This window comes from Dermochelys coriacea, chromosome 2 (genome assembly GCF_009764565.3).
Source record: "Dermochelys coriacea isolate rDerCor1 chromosome 2, rDerCor1.pri.v4, whole genome shotgun sequence".
NCBI classification, from domain to species: domain Eukaryota; kingdom Metazoa; phylum Chordata; order Testudines; family Dermochelyidae; genus Dermochelys; species Dermochelys coriacea.
In genome coordinates this window covers 168,767,389-168,783,931 of record NC_050069.1, presented here as the reverse complement: position 1 = coordinate 168,783,931, position 16,543 = coordinate 168,767,389, and the positions used below count along the sequence as shown (strand labels likewise).

Genomic DNA, 16,543 nt, shown 5'->3' with positions numbered 1-16,543 from the left:
AACTGTATATACTTTGAGTTAATCAGCTTCTATGAGTATTTTAAATCTTAAAATAAGCAGGTGAGCTTCTTAGGATTACAATATCTCACTGTTCAATGTCTTAAATCATAGCTTAGTAGATTATTTATTAGAGTTGGTTGACATTTTAAAAATTTTTAAATCTCAAAGAAGGAGAAAATTTGAAAACAAAAATGTAACCCTCTCCCCCTTTGACCAGCTGTATAACTTACATATTTGGGGGTTTATCAGAGAAAGTGTACTTCTGATCTATATTTGTATGCCAGACAGTATAGCATGAAAGAGGATGATGGCAGTCAGAGGTGTCTTAAAGCACTTCTTTTCCTCCTGTCATTGTAGATCAATCTTGTTTCCAGTGTGGCTAGGCTTATTTTAATGTAGGAATGGCTGGATTCGCTTTCAGAACACTATTATTGCCAGAATCCAGGCTTGCTCCACAGGAATCAAAGGCCACCCACTCTTCCTTTTATTGGGTTGTCTTTGTAACAGTTTTATCTTTTGGAATAGCTTCCCTCATATGGACAGATGATGTAAGTAGTGTATCTAGCATTTAAGCTACTAGAGTTAGTAGCCTCAAATCCACAGGTTCAATGTAATGATCTTGTCAAGCTTTCATGTTCTGTAATTCTTTTATTTTTCTGATTGAACATTTATTGTGACTCTGCCCTATTTAACTGCTTCTGAAATACTACTTTGTTACTGAAAACCTTTCATATGAGGATTCTAATGCTCTTTACAAAGCTGGATGGCTGATATCATCCCGATTTTGCAGCTGGAGAATCAGAGGCATGAAGATGACTTGCTTTCACTCTGTCCTAAACTAGTTTTCTAGATTTTGGAGAACAGCGTGCCTGTTTCATTTGATTAGTTATTTTATATTGATGTAGAAGAAAAGATTCATGAAAATACTGTAAATAACAAGACAATGACCTTTACTCTCATGCTCTGAAATCAGTGTTCTTTGCTCCATAAAGATAGATGTGTTTCTACTTAGAAGTAAGTTTAAAACAAAACAGGATCTGGTTTAATAGTTTCTTTTTATGACATTTATACTGATATAGTCATTTGCTTGTCCATGTAATAATGTATATTTGTATGATGCAGTTCAATTTCTACAATGCTGATATTATCGTTTTGGGTTTACTTTTCAGGTGCTGTCTCTCTCTGAAGTACTCTGGCCATGCATACTGTTCCTTATTCTGGCTGCAATTCGCATCCAACAACCTTCAAAACACAAGGAAAACTGTATGTTTCATGTTTAATCTTCATGTTTTGCACATCTGTAGACTGTATTTTAAAGAGGGCTTCATAATAAGGAAATATCAGCAGGTTAAACCATGAGGGCCTGAATCAAAGCCCATTGACTTCATTGGGATTTGGATCAGGCCCTAAATTGTTTTTGTCTTTTGTGTCCTATAACGTTATAATATTGAGTCCCCCTGCAATCTATAGTTCTTTCTGCTTCACCCTTTCCAAGCATTATCTTGCCTAAAATAGTGTGGTAGATGTTACTATGCTATGTTTTATTTAGTTGCTGCAGTTCTATAGGATTCGGGCATGGTCTGTATTTTATAACCTGTCCGGAAATGGCATCTTGGGTTCAACCCACACATTCTCAAATTCCTAGAAGAATGATGTAATACAATGTCATTTAAAACAAGAAATAGAATGGCGATCAGCAACCTTTGCCACTTCCCGCAGTCCCCATTGGCCTGGAATGGCGAACCGCAGTCGGTGGGAGCTGCGATCGGCCAAACCTGCGGATGCTGCAGGTAAACAAACTGGCCCAGCCCATCAGCAGATTTCCCTGATGGGCCATGTGTCAAAGGCTGCTGATCCCTGGCATAGAAGATACAACAAAAGAAACAATGAAAATCAATCACACCATTGTATGGGAGCTTAAATGATCCTGTATTTAAGACTGAAATGTAAAACCTATTTCCTTGTAAAAGGCTTATGAGACCAGAAACCATGGATCTCTTTCTTTATGCTTGCTTAGAAATTAAACACACACAGCTATGAGCTATATAACAAACCTTTAGATTTAGTGGTGTTAATTAAGACTGGTGTCTGAAACAGTACTCCAAATGCTGCATCGTGACGTGTCTGGACTCTTGGTGTTTATCTAGTGTCAGTATAACACCCACTCTCTCTGTCTAATTCATCATTCTTTTGAATGGAACATAGTCCTATCAATTGGAAAAGTGACTTTTACCAGTAACTTTGTTGTCACAATTCTCCAGATAGAAACTGATACTGTTAGTAATGATTCATTCTTGGGAGATGACTGAGACTCATGGTGCATGTTCAATCAGTTTTAACTTTGATCGTTGCATTTATAATTTGAATATGTACATTCACAGAATGACATTAACCTTGAAGGATTTCAGTGTGTGGCAGTGTATATACAAGGATCAGTTCCTACATGTCTCTAAAGAACCTAGCCCTCAGTTCTATTAATAAGGAGACAGGAAGTGAAGAATATATTCTCCAAACTATGGGGCATTTAAGGAAACTGAACATAATTTCACAAGTCGGCATGTTGCTGGGACAATTTTGTGAAAAGTGCCTTGGGATCTTATAATGCCCAGGAATGGAAAGGTCTTCTTGATCCTACAACTCCTCTGCTTTGCTTGTGAGAACTGATATGTTTGTACGTATAAAAGAGAACACAACTATTTCTTTTGGGAAGAGATCTTTGTGGACCAAATTTTGCTGTCAGTTACACTTTTGGAAATCAGTGGTAATGCCCCACTGAATTTAAGAGAGTAACTGAATTTTCACTAGCGTAGCTGAGGGCAGAATTTTGTTCTGTTGTCTACAGAGTGTGGTCCCAATTCTGCAAGCTACTTTGGATAAGCTTGCAGGATCAGGGTCAATATTACCATCTCAGTAACATTTAGAAACTGTCAAACTTATTTAAGATGGGTTGTTTTCAAAATGGCGTTGGTCATACAGAACTAGAACGAGGCCGTATGTTTTTATGAAGCAGGCTAATACTCTTTCTGGGGAGCTATGCAAGAACAACTCTGTTGTTTAACTGATAGTGCAATTTCTAGTGATCTATGTCTCAAAAATAATGATATTTCAGTTCCAACAAAAGTAGCTTGGGTTTTTTAGGTAGTATGGAATACTTGAATACACCGTTTCTCCAGTTCTTCCACTTCTGTTGTGAACATTCAATCGGTGTGTTATGTCCAGGCCTAATTCAACTTGGGTAACTCATTGTACCTATTTCTCCATCAATTCAATTGCATGAAATAGTCTCCATTTCCTGCCCAAAGGTTCCTACATAGCTGTGGCTCTCAAACTGTGGGCTTACAATGGAGGAATGGACAGGATTCTCAGTATTCACTAGAGTCTCAGCTTTATTTAAAAACAAACAAAGAAAAAACACCCTTCAAAATATATGTAACCAAAGTGTAACTAGTGCAGCAGTGTCTGCCTGAGTTTGCAGAAAGTCTGAAACAATAGCTCTGAAGTGCAAACTGCCCCATTCATTTCAATGAGTGGTAGCTCAAATGCCAGTGATGATACATTAAATGTCAACATTGTTAATTATTTCACTGCTCATTAAATCATGGAAGGAAGGCAAGGACATATTTTATTAGGAAGACTTGCACAGTCTACTCTAAATAGCCAATCATTTTGGGTAGGCCAAAAACAAACACACAGTGAGGTTGCAGGAGAGTGACTGGTTTCCTTTTCCTAAAGGGGAGCTCAGCTTTCAAAAGTTTGTATAACACTGTTGTACAGTGTTGCTCTGTGCTGTTAAACTGTTGTCATAATGAACCCCAGACCTGCCTACGTTTCAGTGCTGAGTGAATCATTTATAAATGGAATGCATGGTGGTGCAGTATAAAGGTTTTATCAAGAGATTGGGATAGCTGCATTACTCACAAAGTGTTGTGGTAGGTAGAGCTGTGTGGAGAAAGGGAATTCCATTTCATGGATGATGTTTGAAATTTGGTTTTGTTCCAATTAGGAACAAACCCACCATTTAAAAAAAAAAACTTCTAAGAAAGGAAATGGATTTCTGGCTCCAGGGCAGGCCACTTGGTGGGCTGCTCCAGGGCCATGGCCCTTGAAAGCCCTGGGTTCCCATTTTTGGGGTAGTCCACATGACTGGCTTCCCCACAGCCATGGACCCTCAAATACCTGGGTTCCCTAGCCCTCGGGCAGTCTGCATGGCAGGCTGCCCTAGAGCCATATACCTTGGAAGGCTAGACTGCCAAGGACCTGAGAAGATAAGCTGGCAGGAAATCTGGCAAAGGTTTCCTCCAGAACACTAGTGAAATGAGCCTGTCTTCACAAAAGGTTCTGTGTTGCAATGTAATTTTTCCAAGGAGTTTTAGGGGTGAGGGAGCAGTATTACTACTAAAGCTTTATAGCCTTAGTTTCACTGATGTAATTTTGTCTGCTGTTGCTTTTTAGGTTATTTAGAAGCCCGGGATTTGCCAAGTGGGGGCCTTTATCCTTTTGTTCAGAGTCTCTTCTGTAATGTTGGCTCAAGGTGCAAAAACAGCAGTTACACATCTCAGAAACACCACAGTTTCCGGTAAGATGCACCAATTTATCAGTATTTCTGACTAATGTGTCTTTTCCCATAAGAAGGGTCATTATTGTCTAGTAGCTAGGAGTTGCAGGAATTTAATTACTGTGGGCTAGATTGCTTCCCTCAGTGTGCTATGTGAGGGCGGGGCAGAGCGCCTTCTGACCTCTCCTTACATTTTTCAGGGTGCATTTGCTCCCCAGAGATAGCAAGGACCTAGCAGTTGCTTCTCACAGGGGCTGCTATTTTCATTTGTCTAAAAAAGTCAGGGGAGAAAGTGGGGAGACTTCTTGTGCTCTCACCAGCCCCCCCATGCACTCACACAAGACAGATAATAATTTATCCTTGTTAGAAGTTCTGTCAATACATGATATGAGGCAGTGCATGGAAGATAATAATATATTTGCACATTTGTATTTTGGATAGTTTGGGAGTGTCTGAGGTTTCCCAGCTATGGGATGCAGAGGGAAGAGAGTGGGAATCAAGGACAGCATCTTGAGGGACAAGAACAGAGAGCTGAGGAAGGAAATAGGAGGAGCTAAAGGAGTGGTCAGACAGATGATAAGAAAATAAATGGAGGGCAAAGTCAAACAGAGGAGAGAAAACCCAAGAGTACACTTAGATTTTAAGCTCTTTGGGGATTTTTTTTGTTCTGTGTTTGAACAGCATCTAGGACGATGGGGTCCTGGTCCAGGAGTAAAGCTCCTAGATAGTATTGCAATACAAATAAATGATAAGTAAAAAACAGCCACAAAAGAACTGAACTTAAAAAGCTTTCCTGTTTGGTAATAATAATAGCACATAGTAGCAAATCATTAATTTACTTCAACATACTGAGAATTATGAATGTAATTGAGCAGGGTGCTCTTTAGATGATGGGCCTAGTTGCAAATAGCCTTTTTTCAGAGTTATATTCAGGGCAAACTGGATAACCAGGTCACTCAGCCAGAACACAGTGATTGGCTGTGAATATATAGCAAAAAAAAAAAAAATCAGTCAAATAGAATGAAATTGCTCCTTTATAGGCCTTCAGAGTGAAAAGCTTAATTTTAAAGATAATGTGGAATTTAGCATGGGTCAAATGTAAAGATTTCAATGTCACAGTAATATGTCACAAACTTCATGTCCCTTTTATATTACGTGCTACAGTTTTTGGAGTAAATCACATTCCAATTACTTTATATGTGAGTCCCTGTAAGTTGTTTAAACTGAATAGCTATCTCAGACTGGTAATTTTCCTCACGCTGTATTGTAGAATGTACAAAATGGAGCCCTGAAATTACAGTTTATTTTATTTCTCTACCACACAAATCAGTGCTACAATAACAAGGCATTATGCCTTGACACCAACTTTGTATTTTAAAAAAAAAAATCAAGTTTTTTTTCTGTTCTGTCTGAGGTGGTTGGAAGCTCCTGATACTAAAACATGACGCTCATATAGTGAAGTACCTAACTGTAAACTATCTTGACTGCCTGCACTGCATGAGTATTTGCATAGCTCTGACTATAGTCTCAAAGTCACATCTCAGCTTAATGTAAAAACAGGAAAATATTTCCTGAGGTAGAGTTTCTTTCATTCCAGAGATCTAGTGAGGAATCTGAAGGGAAATTCCAAGGATTTCATCAAGTTGATTTAGAAGTAATATCTATCTATAGATATATAGATGCTAGATTTATGGCTGAGAAGCATGAAGCACACAGCCTACTCAGGATTGAAAATGTGAAAAGTTGGCCTAAAGTTCATCCTGAGAACAGTCTGTTCCAGACCAGTCCACCAGTATAAATTAGATCAACCTGAGTTGTGCTGACTGTCAACAGCCTCTAAGTTCCAAGTGCTGGCATAAAAGTTATGTAGAGGTTCCTCGTTAGATCGCATGGCCCAATTATTCCTCAATTTGCTGGTGGTTATGCTCAAGATATGCTTTTTTAACTAAAAAGGACAATTTAAGCAGGGGATTAATCATACCGTTCAACAGTAATAGAATACCATTTATTTAAATATTTTGGATGTTTTCTACATTTTCAAATATATTGATTTCAATTACAACACAGAATACTAAGTGTACAGTGCTCACTTTATATTTATTTTTGATTACAAGGGTTTGCACTGTAAAAAGATAAAATAAATAGTATTTTTCAATTCACCTAAAACAAGTACTGTAATGCAATCACTTTATCATGAAAGTTGAACTTACAAATATATAATATGTACAAAAATACTGCATTCAAAAATAAAACAATGTAACATTTTAGAGCTTGCAAGTCTACTCAGTCCTGGTTGTTCAGCCAATCGCTCTGACAAACAAGTTTGTTTACATTTGCAGAAGATAATGCTGCCCGCTTCTTGTTTACAATGTCACCTGAAAGTGACAACAGGAATTCTCATGGCACTGTTGTAGCCAGCATTGCGAGATATTTACGTGCCAGATGTGCATGCTTCAACCACCATTCCAGGGGACAAGTGTCCATGTTGATGACAGGTTCTGCTTGAAAATCATCCAAAGCAGTGCGGACCGATGCATGTTCATTTTCATTGTCTGAGTCAGATGCCACCAGCAGAAGGTTGATTTTCTTTTTTGGTGGTTCAGGTTCTTTAGTTTCTGCATCGGAGTGTTGCTCTTTTAAGACTTCTGAAAGCATGCTCCACACCACGTCCCTCTCAGATTTTGGAAGGCACTTCAGATTCTTAAATCTTGGGTCAAGTGCTGGAGCTATCTTTACAAATCTTACATTGGTACCTTCCTTGTGTTTTATCAAATCTGCAGTGAAAGTGTTCTTAAAATGAACAACATGTGCTGGCTCATCATCTGAGATTGCTGTGACATGAAATATATGGCAGAATGAGGGTAAAACAGAGCAGGGGCATACAATTCTCCCTCAAGTTCTGTCACAAATTTAATTAACACCTTATTTTTTTAACAAGCGGCATCAGCATGGAAGCATGTCCTCTGGAATGGTGGCCAAAGCATGAAGGAGCGTATGAAAGTTTAGCATATCTGGCACGTAAATACCTTGCAGTGCTGGCTACAACATGCTATGCAAATGCCTGTTCTCACTTTCAGGTGACATTGTAAATAAGAAGGGAGCAGCATTATCTCCTGTAAATGTAAACAAACTTGTTTGTCTTAGGGATTGGCTGAACAAGAAGTAGGACTAAGTGGACTTGTAGCCTCTGAAGTTTTACATTGTTTTGTTTTTGAGTGCAGTTATCTAACAAAAAAAAATCTACATTTGTAAATTGCAATTTCAGGACAAAGAGATTACACTACAGTACTTGTATGAGATGAACTAAAAATACTATTTCTTCTGCTTATCATTTTTACAGTGCAAATATTTGTAATCAAACTATACACTTTGATTTCAGTTACAACACAGAATACAAGATGTGTATATATAAAAATGTAGAAAAACATCCAAATATTTAATAAATTTCAGTTGGTATTCTATCATTTAACAGTGCGATTAAAACTGCGATTAATCACAATTAATTTTTTGAGTTAATCTCATGAGTTAACTGTGATTAATCGACAGCCCTATTTAAAGGTCAGAAGGCATGCCCAAAGTCACTCTCATGGCATCTAAGTGGCATATTAACAACATGTGATCTTCATGGGAACCTGGCTAAGCATTTCTATTCTAGGGGTGCCACACATTTAAAACAAATCTGAATAATTTGCATGTTCTATCTCAAAGACGCAAGAGTGATAGATCTGGGGACAAATGATTCCAAAAGTGTGTCACCACTTTCACAAAAAATTGAGAACTCTGTGTGTGTGTGTGTGTGTGTGTGTGTGTATTACTTTCAGTGGCTAATTCTGCGTGCTACTCTATATATTAAATTGTTTTAATGGGAACATAGTACAGATACAATATGCTGTATGTATGGAATAGATCTTCCTCTGCGATGAATGTGCAATCAGCTGTATATTAAAAGGCTGATCTTAGTAACTAAAATAAATGTTGTTGTGTTTAGTGCTGTTAGCCCTGCAGAACCAACACATCTAAGAGAGGGAACTAAAAATAACAGGATTGTTTACTAAATTTTAATTGATTTTTATAGATTAAAAAACTAGAAAGCACCACTGTGATTATCTACTCTGACTTTCTGCATAACACTGGCTATGAGGCTTCTCTGAATTAATTACTGTTTAAACTATAGCATCTTTTTTAGAAAAACATCCAATCCTGTTTCAAAAATTGCCAGTGATGGAGAATCCACCACAACCCCTTGGAGGTTGTGTTAATGGTTAATTACCCTCACTATTAAAAAACTGTGCCTTGTTTCTATTCTGAACCACACCTTCACAAACACACTGAAGAAAGTGAAGTTGCACAGGTGTTCCTGAGGCATAATTTGAAGACATTGGATTTCCACAGGTGCAAGTAAAGGCATAATTTGTGCTGCTAGACCATTAATTAGTGGTGGGCAGGTACAAGAATCTAATTTGCTACTCAGAGCCAAGAATGAGTTCTCAGGGCTGCTGTTTAGAGGGAGAAGTTTTACTTGTAATCTGGCTATTTTTCTGCCCTGATCCTGCAAATGTTTATGCACATACTTAAATTTAGATTCATAGGTTCATTGAAGTTAGTGGAACTCCTTACATCCTTAAAGGTAAGCATGTAGTTGAGTGTTTTCAGGATCAGAGCTTTACTCTGAAAATTCCCCAGAGACAAACCTAGAACTCCACAATCACCTTTTTATATATCTGTTTTTCAGAGTAAATTTGTCCGCTCTGTGAGTTTGCCCCTATATTTCAGCAAAATATTGACTATCTTTCACTCCATTCCTCCAGAAGTTTCTTAGTCCATTGTATTTTAATGCAATTAAAGAGTTCCTATTTTCCTCCTCCCATTGTCCATGTCTGTAGGTTTTAGGGGTTGGTAGGTATTAATTGTTTCAACTTTCATGGGTCCATTTACAAAATGAAAACTTCAGATGTTAATCACTCAAGCACTGCCCCAGCTGAAAAACTGAGTCCCTTTTATTAAAGTACTATAAAAAGAATCCAATTTCTCTATCTGTGATCCATTCAGATTTGAAGCAGACTACAATGAGTCTTCAACAATTCCTGTTGGCTATCAGGCAAGCTTGCATGAAAGTAAAATTTAGTTAAATAGTCAAAGAGCCTAGTGGAAGTTTTATGATTTAATTTTCTACCAGTGCAGTAGAATATCTAAGGATTGCGGGAATGGGGCCTTCCTTACCCAGGAAGAATTTTACAGTGGGGGTTAGTGTGATGGTCCCTGGTAGAGTATGCTCACAGATTGCTTCTAATAAGCCTATCAGATGTTTTTCATCTATATTTGGCATATTCTGATTTGATTCAATTTTGGGGAAAATATTTTCATTTATATTCAGACCCAAAGGCAAAGTCAGATTAAATAACTATTCAAAATAGCTGCTAATTAAGTAGTTCCTCCAAACATTTACCGAAGTCCTTTCTCTCATTTACGGTCAACTGTAACTCAGCTTGTGATCACATGACTTTCACAATTAAAACCGGGACACAAGCTCCAATTAACTGTTACGCGCAAACAATCAATCTCCAATTACCACACTTTTTCCAGTCTGATAATTCTGTAGTTTGAGAGTGGCCTGTTGATATTTAAATTCACAGCCTTTCAAAATCTTCTGGTTCTGTAATTTCAGTGAAGCAGATTGTTGCAGGTAGGGTCAGTGGCAAACAGTGTGTGTGCTTGTGGAAGGAATTCAGTTCCAAGCAGCCATAAAGCCACTACAAGGAGCCTTCAGCAAATACCTCCACGGCATGAGCAGCTGGTGCAGTTGTTCTAGAGATAGGTGGAGGTCTGACTGGGGCTTGCCTAATGACTTAGCTACTGTGCAGGGCTGTAATTGCCCACAGTGGCCATTGCAGGAGAGTTGCAAGTTAGGGCAGCCCTCAGGACTACTTTAACCAGAGCCATGGGGTTAGAAGGCCCCCTGCATCCTTATTACCTCCCCTCCTGGTCACTGCAATGGGCTTTGTGCCAGGGAAGGAATTAATTCAGGCCCAAATCTCCCATAATGCGTGATGGGTCTCAAGAATGGCAGTTTTTCTAAAATCAAGATCAGAACCTTATCTAGCAATTCCTACTGCTCTCTTTGCTGGGGTAGATACCGATTGTGTGTAGCCCTATACAAACTGAGAAGTATGCGGCGGCGGGGGGGGGGGGGGGAAAGGCTGCCGGAAGACTTCCAAAATTTGTGCAGGAAATCAGTTGGCTTTTCCTTTGACCTTCAATGGTAATAGTGAGGAGGTATGATCTGTCTGCCTTGGCTGAGTACTTTACCCATCTGGTCGAGCGTGAGTAGTGCTTAATTTGTGCCAGGGCTGAGCTCTGGCACCTCTAGGCTTGGAAGCTCATAGCTCTGGCGCTTCTGGGCTTGCTGCATCAGTTATGAATTAAAAAAAAAATTGCCTGAGCCCGGGCACCTCTTTCATTTACAAATTAAGCACTGAGTGTCAGGTTTGCATGGGAGCTTGCTGGATGAGGGTTAAGCCAAACAAAACAACTGGGAGTGATTATATCGGTCTTATTCACTGAGGGAGGGCTTTGGGTGTTTTTTGCTTGAGTTTGTAATTTGAATGTCACAGTACATTGTCTGTTCCTGCATGCTCAGGTAGGAACTGTGGTTAAGATTCCCCCCCCCCCCCATCTGAGCTTGCTTTGCTACAGTTACCCATGCCTCTGGTGTTCTCTAGATGTGGTTTTACCTTAAGACCATTCAAACTGTCAGTAAAATAGTACAGAATTCAACTCTCTGTCCGCTTATCAAGCAGCATTGCACACTGAGAGCATGTTATGGTGGTACCCAGGAGTCTGCACTGGCTGCCAGTTAATTCCAAGTGAAGTTTGAAGTGTTATAAACCAGCCTTTAAATGGTTTGTGCTCTGTCTATCTAACAGGCAATCTCCCTTCCTGGATAGTACTGCTGCAGTTGTGATCCGCAGAGGCACTAAAGCTATTAATCCCGTGAATGGAAAGAAAAAGGGCTGGCAGCCCACTGCTTTCCATAACTGCTCCCCAGCTCACTGCTTCTCTTGGTCTCAAATAACCTGCATTTGTTGACTTCTAAGTCATGATGAGAGGCTCCTCTGTGTATCGGGCTTGTGGTCAGTGAGCACAGTGGCCAATAAGAAGCTGTTGATCAGCTGAACGGAAATTCAGGGAGGGAGATAGATTTTAATTCAGTTATTTGGCTGATTTACACTGTGGGTTGGGGCTAATCTAGGTAGGTTTGGGGTTGTATTTTTATTTAGCATTTTGGATATGTGCTTTTTCTCCATCTAAATAAAATAAATAACAAAGTTTCCTCTCCCTGGGAAGACTTGTATCTAAACTAGAACCACACCCCATAAAAGGGATTAGGAGGAGACATGGTGAGGGAGGCAGATTATCATATGTCTGCCTAGTCTGAGGTGACTTGAACCTTCCTCTGAAGCATCTGGTGCTGTTGGAGACAGGACACCGCACTAGCTGGACTCCAGGCTCTGCACCCACCAAACTTTCCCCGTGGGTGCTCCAGCCCCAGAGTGCCGAAGGATTCAGCGCCTAAGGCACCGCTTTTGGCTGGTTGTTAAATTTAGAAGCCCTTTTAGTACTGGTTGCCCCTCACGGACTGGTGCGAACCGGCTCCAGCTCACCACTGCGTACGTTAGGCAAACATTTCCGAAACTCGGAAATCCTATTTCTGGCTGGCGGAGCTTTTTTCGTAAGTGCGAATTTGCGTAAATCGGGTCTTGCATAACCCGGGGAGCGTCTGTATTCAGGGCTTGGAAATGGTGATGTTATCAGCAAGCCACCAGATGGCACTAGTTTAGCTGGAAAAAGTGTATGTGGTAAGATCTGGGGGACATCAGGGCTGGTAATGTAATGCTGTTTTTTATGTGAGCTCCTGTATATACCAGTAAAACTGTCCTAAGCTTTAGGTATATAGATACTGCCAACAATAAAGCAGAATCTCCTACTTGTCCCCAGACATGCCTCTGGTAGCCCATCAAATGCCTGAACTCGTATTTGCATGAAATTTGCATGTATTTATATAATATCTTCATAATTACAACTTTTGATGGCCCAGTAGTGGCCAGTCTGGAAATCTGCAGTTTATTTCTATTTTACTGGAAAATTTCGTATGAAAATCAGTGCAAGGCAATTGACATCTAACCACACGATGCCATCTCTACAGTCACTTTTCAGAGTAATTGTGCTTTAAACAGCAAGCCTGCATCAGCATGCATCTGCCTCAGAAGCTGTTACTATTTCTGCTTTTTGTTATGGTTATTATTTGTAGTGTTTGTTGCTTGTTAAAGCACCAAATGTTTGTAAGGCAGTTCAGTAGGTTAGTAACATTCACAGAGGGTGAAATTTACAGTAGTGCAGGGGCCAGTATGAGTCCTGTGCACTATTTCACACCACCTGGCCCAAAGTGAATTTCACCCTTGTGCAGGGTTGCCAACTTTCTAATGGCACAAAACCGAACACCTTTGCCCCACCCCATACCCCGCCCCTTCCTCGAGACCCTGCCCCTGCCTCACCTCTTCTCCAGTGGTGAGCTGAAGTCAGTTTGCGCCGGTTCACTGGAACTGGTTATTAAATTTAGAAGTCCTTTTAGAACCGGTTGTTCCACGAGGGACAACCAGTTCTAAAAGGGCTTCTAAATTTAACAACCAGCCAAAAGTGGTGCCATAGGCACCAACTCCCTGGGTGCTCCAGGGCTGGAGCACCCAAGTGGAAAATTTGGTGGGTGCAGAGCATCCACTGGCAGCTCCCTGCCCCGCCCTGTGCCCGGCCCCAGTCGGCCCAGCTCACCTCCGCTCAGCCTCCTCCCCGAACATGCCGCCCCGCCCCGCTCTGCTTCTCCGCCCCCCTCCCCAGCTTCACGCAAATCAGCTGTTCACGTGGGAAGCCAGGGGTAGGGGGGAGGCTGAGAAGCAAGCGGCGGCTTCGCGCTCAGGTTCAGGGAGGCGGAGGTGAGCTGGGGCGGGGGGGCAAGAGGAGAGCCACCCACGCCGCTGCAGGTAACCCGGGGGGGGCATGCAGGGGAACTGCTCCCCGCCCCAGCTCATCTCCGCCTCCCTGGGCCTGAACGCGAAGCCACCGCCTTCTTCTCACCCTCCCAGGCTTCCTGCACCAACAGCTGATTCGCAGGAAGCCGGGGGTGGGGCGGAGAAGCAGAGCCAGGCGGCATGTTCAGTGGAGGCGGCGTAGGCGAGGTGAGCTGCCGGTGGGTGCTCTGCACCCACCAAATTTTCCCCGTGGGTGCTTCAGCAGAAGCCAGAGGGACCTGCCGGATGCTTCCTGGGAGCTGCCCCAGGTAAGCACCACCGGGACTCCCCACCTCGCCCCCCGGCAGGTCCCTCTAGCTCTTAGGGGTGGGGTGGGCACCTACTACAGTGGCCCACAAGACCCTCCTGCCTGGTTCTGGGGGCAGTCAGGGGACAGGGAAGGTGGGTGGATAGGGCAGGGGTCCCGGGGGGGCATCAAGGAACGTGGGGAGTTGGATGGGGCAGGAGTCCTGGCGGGCAGGGGTGGGCAATGACCCCCTCGTGGGTTGAGGTGGGAACCGGTTGTTAAGATTTTGGCAGCTCATCTCTGGCACCATCCCTGCTCGCTCCATTTCCCCTCCCTCCATTGCTCGTTCTCCTCCACCCTCTCTCACTTTCACCGGGCTGGAGAAGGGGGTGAGGGATCCAGCTGGGGGTGCGGACTCTGGAGTGGGGTTGGGAATGAGGGGTTTGGGGTGCAGGAGAGGGCTCCGGGCTGGGGCAAGGGGTTGGGTGCTGGGGGATATGAGCTGTGGGCTCTGGGTGGGGCCAGAAATGAGGGGTTCAGGGTGCTGGAGAGGGCTCCGGGCTGGGGCAGAGGGTTGGATGCATGGAGGGGAGGACTCCAGCTAGGGGTGCAGGCTCTGGGGTGGGGCTGCGGCTGAAGGGTTTGGGGTATAGGATAGGGCTCCAGGCTAGGGCAGAGGAGTTCAGAGTATGGGAGGGGATGCAGGCTCCAGCTGGGGATGTGAGTTCTGGGGTGGGGCTGGGGATGAGGAGTTTGGGGTACAGGAGGGGGCTCAGAGTTGGGGCAGGGGTTCGGGGTGCAGGAGGGGGTTCAGGGTTTGGGGTCCTGGCGCCGCTTACCACAGCCCCCAGGAAGCGGCCTCCAGGTTCCTGCAGCCCCTAGGTGCATGGCTGGACTGTGACCAATGGGAGCTGTGGGGGCGGCACCTGCGGGCGTGAGGGCAGTGTGAGGAGCCGCCCTGGCCGCCCACGTTCCTAGAGGCTGCAAGGACCTGGTGGTCACTTCTGGGAGTCGCGTGGAGCTAGGGCAGGCAGGGAGCCTGCCTTAGCCCCGAGCCCCTGCTGTGCCGCTGATTGGACTTTTAACAGCTCAGTCGGCGGTGCCAACCAGAGTCGACAGGATCCCTTTTCGATCGGGCATTCTAGCCAAAAACTGGATGTCTGGCAACCCTACTCATGTATTGAATAGCAACTGTAGTTTCGGCTAGAACCTTTTCCTGTCATGCCCTCCCTCCGATTACCAGTAATGAAATCTGCCCATCCCCTTTCAATTGCTGCACAGTTGGCTCAGCAAAGGAGTTTGGGCTGAAGGTGGAGCTGGGGCTAGAGGCGCAGCTGGCCTGAGGGCAGAGAGAGGAAATAAAGGTAGAGCTAGGCTGGGGGCAGAGCAGAAGGCAGAGTGGAGCTGTAGCTGGGGTGGAGCTGGGCTGGGTGGTGCTTCCTCGCTGCCTCCCACAGGGGTTGGCCCGGACCCCACCGCTGACCCCTGGAATGTTCCTCCATGTCCCACAGTTTGGGGACTACTGTGCTAGATAGTCTCTGCTATTTTATCCTGTTAATCCTCAATCTTGAAGTCAAAAACTAACCATCAGTCAAGTTCAGGAAGAAATCCTCTCTCACATCTAGGTGCATTTTAATTTGTTTAGACTTATTTGGAAGAGTCTGCATTGACCAGTGTCAGAGTCAAGACAACAGACTAGCTGTTCCAGTAGGGCAGCTATCGTTGTTCTGCTACCCACAGCATTGTGGGACTTTTGCACAACTCAAGGCTACTGTAATGAGCTGACAAATAAAAATTGGGTAAATGGGGAACATTAAAAACTCTCATCCCAAAAATGCAAAATGGTGCTCACAGCTGATGGAGAGGAACTTGCAGCTGCTTTCTCCAGTTTCTATTTTGAAATGACCTTCCCTTTCCCTCTTTCATGGAAAGCGCGTCCAGTTTCCAAGGTGGTCAGGACAGCGTGATGGGAACTGACCTGACATTCCTGAAAGAGATACAAGACCTTGCAAAGGGGATTTCAGATATCTCCGAGAAAGCTATTGCTTTACAAAAGCTGTGGGAGGAAGAATCAAAGTTCTCAGGTAAGTCATCCTCTTTTAGTAATTGGCTGATGTGCTTACCTGGCACGGAGTGAAAGCCACTGAAAAAGACGATGCTTCCTTTTATCATTTAAAAAATCATTGTTTTAGCTAAGAAGTTGATCTAAAATTATTGTCGTTGTCATAACGATTGTTGGGGGTTTTCTTTGTTATTTTATAGAGCCCAGAATTGTGCCTGCTATGTTCTACAGAGACATGGATGCCTGCCCCCCATAAATTTACAATCTAAATATTAGACATGGCAAAATGATTGTGGGAGATAAATAGCAGGGAAGTGGTTGGGGAGGAATATAATGAGTGGGACTGGAAAAAGGTCAGGTTTCAGGAGGAGACCTAGTTTGGTATGACACCTGGCACAAAGGCACAGACTGTGTGGCCTGGCTACTACTGGACAAAGACAAGGAACACTGGCCACCCAGCCTGCTCAATAAAGATCTCTCCCCTACAGCTCTGTGTAGGGTTGCCAATTTTGGTTGGATTTATTCCTGGAGATTTGATCACATGACATAATCTTTAATTCCTGGAGACTCCAGGCCAATCCTGGAGGGTTGGCAACCTGACCTTACTTGTTGCTAAT

At 43.1% G+C, this 16,543-nt stretch overlaps 1 protein-coding gene across 1 annotated transcript in view; it reads left to right on the top strand.

The window, feature by feature from the left end:
- The first annotated feature begins 401 nt into the window (after positions 1–401).
- Positions 402–16,543, top strand: part of ABCA13 (ATP binding cassette subfamily A member 13) — a 293,932-nt gene continuing 277,790 nt past the window's right edge. The window contains 4 exon segments of the mRNA XM_043507121.1: positions 402–548; positions 1,170–1,263; positions 4,453–4,576; positions 15,797–15,948. Coding sequence (XP_043363056.1) covers positions 402–548; positions 1,170–1,263; positions 4,453–4,576; positions 15,797–15,948 — 517 coding nt within the window.